Genomic DNA, 7,338 nt, shown 5'->3' with positions numbered 1-7,338 from the left:
AGTAAGCCTCAGTTTCTACCCTGTAAAATAGGAATAATGATAGTACTTATCCTAAATGCTGTTCTGGGAATAGAGGAGATAATACAGTGAAAGTGCCTAGTGTACAAGAAGTGTTCTCTAAATGTTCATTATTATAATTATCTAGTTGTTTGGGGAACAGAGCTTTACTTTGATCGATTGAGTGCAGTGGGAAAGACGAGACCTCATTTAAGATTGAGCTGAGTCTTTGGTAGAAAACAAATGAAGAAAACACTGATTTTTTAAATCACTATATGAGTTTTGGGAGCTCTGGTAGCATAGTGCCTAAGGCCCTTGACTGCCCACCAGCCACTCCTTGGAAGGAAGATGGGACAATCTACTTCCGTAGTGATACTGCCTTGGAAACCCAAGGAGGGGTCACTATGAGTCGGGTCCATCTCAATGGCACATAACAACAACAACATATGAGCTTCAAATACTTGCTCTAAATTCATGTCCTAGTACAAAAAAGTCTTATCTAGCATGAAAAAAAGTGTAGAAAAATTAGTAATGAACCACATGTTAGTAGTTAGAACATTTAAAATAGCGGTACACAGTGTTTAATTACACGGTAGGCATTTCTTAGCTTTACCAAAACACTTACCCTTTCAAGTTAGGGTGAGAACACAGTAGACAGACCATTGGGATGAACATTAAAGCTCAATACAGATATATGTTGCATTTAATAATGTAAAAACATTATTAAGATTGCTATAACTTGTGCATCTTAACTGGGCATTTAGCATTCTTTTTTGTCTAATGAGAGGAGGGAATCCTTTCTCCCTTAATTTGGAATGTTTGAATTATTGTTTCACACATTGAAATTTGTAGTCTGGGATACCAGATTAATTGTGAACTGAATATCCTGAAAGTGTCTTCCTGAATCTCTAGGATCAGGGTCATTCTGAGGCCAGTATGGATTAAGTCCTGGTTGCAAGAGAGCTATAACCTGGTCTTCAGTGTAAACTGATTGTAAGGATTGGGATAAGAAATCACTTAAAATTAAAATTAAGTGAAAAGATTAAAAATATTTCTAGATGTTTGCATTAACTGGCTAGTCCTTAGGTGGCACAAATGGTTAATGTGCCTGGTTGCTAACCAAAAGTTTGGCTATTAGAGTCCACCCAGAAGTGCTGTTCTGAAAAATCAGCCATTGAAAACCCCATGGAGTATAGTTCTACTATTCTTATTGCATATTTAAAATATCTGCATTCTATCACTGTGAAATAGCAGTTCTAGTCCAGAGAGAACACTATGAACCATACCTTGTGTGTTTAAAGCACTTTATGATTTTACAGAGCATCTTCCCACACAGTATCTTATTTGATCCTCACAACAACCCTGTGAGGTAGGTTTTAAGATGTCCATTTTACAGGGGAAGGAATAGAAGCAGTGAGCTACAGATAAGCATACTACTAAGAACTTAATGTGAACCTAGGGCTATGTGTTAAAAGGTAAAGAAAGGAGGGTTGTGAAAAATGTGATCTATTAATTAGTAGAAAGGCACTCAAAAATAACATGGAATCTCACATTTTCTTATTCTTTTTTTGGGAAGCTCTGTCTTTTCTTTCCTTTTCTCATTATTATCTCTTTCTTCACTACATAATGTATATCTACTGTTCTACTGAATGCATCCTACCCACATCCCAGGACCTATACTGACTATGTAATATGCAAAGAAAATATCATTTTTTTTTCTTTTCCTTCTTAATTTTATTTATTCATTTCTTTATTTTTTTCATTATCAAGATGTTTCACTTTAAATGGCCAAGTAATTTGACAAAAAAATGTTCTACACCCATAGTGATACTGCCCCAGAAACCCAAGGAAGGGTCGCTATGAGTCAGGTCTGAGTTGACAGCAGTGGATGGGTAATTTATCAAAAAAAGTTTTGGCTCCAATTTGTTCAATAAATTGTCCAAGCTGCATTTATCTCATTTTAAAATTTGGAGAAAAATATTCTATAATTTGAAGTATAAGAAAACATGAAGGTAAAATAAACAAATGAAAATTAAAAAAATTCTTAGTATTCTAAGGAATTCTCTAATCTTTACTTCCTCTGAACATCTAGAGTCTTTTTTGTCTCCCAATATATGTCTTCTGTGGGTAAATTGTTTGTTTACTTGTCTGTATTTCCTATGGATTATTGCTCTGTAAAAGCAGACGTGATATTTATCTTACTAGCTGTTATAGTTTAGTTCCAGAAGGTACACAATGACAGTATTCTGAATGAATGAATTATTAAATGACTAAATCTTCTTCATGTAATTCTTATCCCTGAGAAAGAATAACAGTTTTTGAGTATAAAGAAAGCACATAAAATCAGCAATCTTGAGACTTCTCCTAGAACCCAGTGGATTATTAGGTAAGTTACTGGAACAGGGGTCTTGGCTTATATTCTAGGGACAGATTGGAGCAGTCTGGCAGTCAGTATATGGGAGGTGTCCAGGGTGGGAGCACTGGGGAATGGTGGTAGTGGTGGAGTATTGGAATCAGATGAGATATAAACATACAGCAGAGACTCAAATAGCACTAAGGACAAGGAGAGGAAACCATGCAGAAGCCGAAAAAGACATGGGAACCAAGGTCACTTGGTGGAGCCAAAAAGGGATCTTGGAAGTCAGTTGTGCTGATGACTTGTCCAGAGATGAAGGATCTTTTATTGAGATGGTAGCAGAGGGTATACCACCCAATCCACCTGATCTTAAAAGCGTCCTGCCCTAATACCATCGAGTTGTACCGGTCCTGATACATATATAAAAGAGGAAATCAATGATTATTTTTATTATATTTATATCAAGCCTTAAAATATAAAAAAAGCATATTAAAATTTATAGTTAAAAACTTGTATTTTATGTAAACTATTAAAATGTATATATATAAATTTTAATCCTATATTAAAATTTATAGTTAGTTTTTCTATATAAATTTTCACATATCAGAAGGTATGAGGAATCAGTCACTTTCATATGGAATAAATTGTACAATCTTTTTGGAGCCATTTAGGAGAATCTATCCAATTTTAATATGCATTTAACCTTTGAACCATTAAATTTACTTTGAGGAAATTCTCTATGAAAAAGTCATACATGAAAATATTGAATACTGTATTGCTTGTTAAAGCCAAACTGAATTAAACAAAAATAACTAAATGCTTATGACTAGGATCTTGAATTATATTATGGTAACAATGGTATAGTTGTATAATGGAATGATGTGTAACCACTGAGCTATCTGTACTAACATTGGCAGATTGCTGGCATATTATTAAGAAAAAAGCTAATCATATTGTAGAGATGATTATGTATATAGTCCTTCCTCTTTTTCAAATATTATAACATTGTTATATTCTCTTCCTTGCTATGTGTGTGTGTGTGTGTGTGTGTGTGAATATGGAAAAGATATACAAACATACACAGAAATATATACCTTACTGCTATCTCAAAGAGAGTATGGACACACACTCGAAAACAGTCATTAAAAATATCTGTAACATAAAGCATTTCTGAATATAACTGAAAGAAAGTGTTTGATAACCCTCAGGTAACAGAAGACAGTGTTAGTGGTCAGTTTACTGACAAAAATAAACAAGTGTTTTCCCCTATTCATTTGTCAAACTTAACCAGAGTAAATGTTAAGAAGCTAAGGAAAGCCTGAAGAAAAGGAGATAAAGAAGAAGAAAAGATAAAGATAAAGGTAGAGGTAAAGAAAAAGATAGATAAGAGAGAATTACAAGAAGTCCAACTGAGAAAGAAGGGAGCATAAAAGAGAAAGGAGAGTAAATGGAGTAAAACATCTTTGTTGTTATTGTTGTTATGTGCTATAGAGTCAGACCTGACTCAAAGTGACCCCTCTTTGGGTTTCTGAGGTGGTATCACTATGGAAGTAGATTGCCCAACCTTCCTCTGAGGAGTGGCTGGTGGGTTTGAACCACCAGCCTTCTGGTTAGCAGTCAAGTGCCTTAGGCACTCCGTTACCAGAGTTCCTTAAAATATCTATAGCAGATGAAAATGACCACATTGAAGAATGAATGCACACAGAGGAGAAGAGAAGATACACCAAGGTTCTCATTATTCTAATATTTAATAATAGTCATTAGCATTATAATCATTGAATTATGCTGAAAATCTCTGAGATGACACACACTTTGCATAACATACTTTGCTGTTTAACTTTGAGGCAAATACACTATGTAATAGCTGTTGAAAGCCTCCCTAGAATCTAACAGCTGTTATTCACAAAAATTATCCAAAGTTGTCTTAATCTGTTGTCCACAGAATATTAGGTTAAACTAATTATTATCCACTAAAGCAGAAAAATTAGTACTGTATTTTTCAAAAAAAAAAAAAAATGATCACAACTGAAAAAGGGTAAATATTAAAAAGGAATTTGTTATATTAAGGTCGGTCTACAACAGACCCCTGACAGGTAAAGATTGTGACCTCTGGGCTAGGCGTGTGCATAGCTCCTATTGGAAATACAGGAGAGGACTCATTTGATTTGGAGAAGTCATTACTCTTCATAATTCTTTCAATGTATCTGTGCAGATATGGCCCAGGCACACTATAATTAACTTAGGGCATGGCTCACAGAAGACATCTCACCTAATATTTCTTTTTTAAATCCCAATTTACAGGTTCTCTACATCACAACATTGTAATATGAGGTCTCATCAAGAAACTATTAGCAAAGTTTTGACATTCTAGAATATAAAATACCACTTTTTTGAAGTTTTTAGGAACACAATACAAAATAAAACCCAGCTACTCGGCGGTACATAACAACAACAACAACAACAGTAGGGAATTAATCTGGAAGTAGGAACCTAGGCTATACACATTCCTATGTATAATGTTTTAGTTAGCTCAGTTAGTAGGTAAAGAGGCAGTAATTGTTTCTATTCATAAGCTTGATTTTTCTTCAGTTGATTGAAATTGGCTTGAAAATTGTACAATTTTCTATGTGGAATTTTTAGAAAATTGTGCTCATCACAAAAACAAAACACCAATGGGTAATATGATTCAACATGTTGTATAATTTAATCTATTTGTTTTACTCCAATTAGTGTACTTTATCTTGGAGAAAACTGTGGCTGGCTTTCATAGAATCTCAACTGATCAATGCTGAAGTTTTCAACATTAGCCTCTAGTTCAGTCCACTCCTATCACACATGTACTGAAAAATGCATGCAGAAAACAAGAATTGAAAACTTACTTTGTGTACTCCCACTTCCTTTTTCCCCTTTCTGGCCTTTTTGCCCAGGATTACCTTCAAAAAAATAAAAAATAGATATATTTATTACACACTGATTTAAAATTAGAGCAAACACAATGCTTGTTTTAAATGGAGACAGACCATTACAAGATAATCTAAAATAACAACTTATAACATCCTATATATATTGAAATATAATGATGATGATGATGATGATAGCTATAATTTTTAACATACTATTATGAACCAGGCATTGTGTTGAGTAGGTTTTTGACGTACATTTTCTCAAATTATTTACAAGGGCATTAATCATTCCCACTGAGTTGAATCTGACTCATAATGACCCTATGGGACAGAAGAGAGCTTCTTCATAGAGTGTGGGAGGTGACAAGTCTTTATAGAAGCAGACTGCCACATCTTTCTCCCCCAGAGCAGCTTGTGGGTTCAAATTTAGCAACCAAATGCTTAACCATCAGAGTTCCTTTACAAGGGCATTAAAAGTCATTTTTTTCCCTAGGGAAGGCAAAACTGAGGTGTAAATAGTTTGTTTTGTGCTTATTTATTCTCCATTCTTCCTTTTCCTTGACTATAGCACCTCCCCATCCCCCAGGCGCAGGAAGCTTAGTAGTTTCCATTTTGGAAACCTGGATTTAACGGTCCTAAAGCATGTTCTTCTTCTCCTCTTACAAAACAAAACAAAACAAACAAACAAACGAACAAAAATCACTGACATTGAGTCATTTCTGATTCATAACGACCCCATGCACAGCAGAACGAAACACTGCCCGATCCCGCGCCAGCCCCACAATCCCTGCTATACTTGAGTCCACCATCGCAGCCACCGTGTCAATCCATCACACTGAAGGCCTCCCCCTCTTTCGTCGACCCTCCACCCTACCAAGCATGACATCCTTCTCCAGGGAATGGTCCCTTCTGCCAACATGACTAAAATAGGTCAGATGAAGTCTGCCATTCTTGCTTCCAAGGAGCATTCTGGCTGCACTTCCTCCAGGACAGATCTGTTAGTTCTTTTAGCAGTCCATGATACTTTCAGCATTCTTCACCAGCACCACAACTCAAAAGTATCAACTCTTCTTCGGTCTTCCTTATTCATTGTCCAGCTCTCACATGCATACGAGGTGATTGGAAATATCATGGCTTGTGTCAGGCGCACCTTAGTCCTCAAGGAGATAGCCTTGCTCTTCAGCACCTGAAACTGTTCCTTCGCAGAAGGCTGTGAATGAATTACTGTAAATGCTGAGATCCTGATTGCTTCTGCTCTTGGGGAAGCTGACAAGGACCTTGACACATTCAAGTCTCTAAAGCAAAAACTCAAACCCTTTGATGTAGAGTACAGTCTGACTCAGGGCAGCCCCATATGTTACAGATTAAAATTGCTCCATAGGGTTTTCTTCACTATAATCTTTATGGAAGCAGATCACAAGGTCTTTCTTCCATTGCACCACTGGTTGGGTTGGGCCCACTGAAAGTTTTGGCTTTGAGAAACCTCCTCCATTTACATAGGGATGTGGTGCAAATATGATCTTTTCATATGACTTTATGTCTTCAAAGGGAGAAGGAAACATTACTAGGAACTTGATGTTAGCTAAGGGCCTGCTACTTCATCTATGGTTCCATTTTTTAAGAAGGGGTCTTCAGCAGATAGTCCTTTAGTACAAGCATCAGATTTTAATAGTGACAATTTCGTCTCAAAAGTGGTGCTGCTCTTGTTTTTTTTATTCTTCTCCCCACTGTCTTCCAAGATCTATTGGACAAGTGATTACCTTCTTGGCATAGATGTAGGCCTAATCCTAATGTTGTCTGTTTCTATGTCAAAACCTTTGTTAATGTTCTTGATTTGCCCCAACAAAATCAAGAACCTGTGTCTTTCCAGTCAAAAACTCAGAGGATATTATTTTAAAATCATGAACTTTGGAATATAATTTGTTGTTGTTATATGCCGTCGAGTTGGACCTGACTCATAGCAACCCCTCCTGGGATTTCTGAGGTAGTATCACTACGGAAGTAGATTGCCCAACCTTCCTTCTGAGGAGTGGCTGGTGGATTTGTACTGCCAGGCTTCTGGTTAGCAGTTAAATGCCTTAG

The 7,338-nt window shown here is 36.2% G+C and overlaps 1 protein-coding gene across 1 annotated transcript in view; it reads right to left on the bottom strand.

Annotated features, from left to right (window-relative positions):
- Nucleotides 1-2,722: 2,722 nt before the first annotated feature.
- The window catches only part of MSR1 (macrophage scavenger receptor 1), a 42,441-nt gene continuing 37,825 nt past the window's right edge, over nucleotides 2,723-7,338 (bottom strand). The window contains exons 8-9 of the mRNA XM_007958030.2: nucleotides 5,233-5,286; nucleotides 2,723-2,763 (exon numbers count right to left, since the gene is read on the bottom strand). Coding sequence (XP_007956221.2) covers nucleotides 2,723-2,763; nucleotides 5,233-5,286 — 95 coding nt within the window. The remainder of the gene's footprint in view (nucleotides 2,764-5,232; nucleotides 5,287-7,338) is intronic.

This window comes from Orycteropus afer, unplaced genomic scaffold, assembly GCF_000298275.1.
Source record: "Orycteropus afer afer isolate SDZICR_OR568_19922 unplaced genomic scaffold, OryAfe1.0 scaffold00837, whole genome shotgun sequence".
NCBI classification, from domain to species: domain Eukaryota; kingdom Metazoa; phylum Chordata; class Mammalia; order Tubulidentata; family Orycteropodidae; genus Orycteropus; species Orycteropus afer.
Note: the sequence above shows the minus strand (reverse complement) of the source record. Positions and strands in the feature narration are given on the sequence as shown.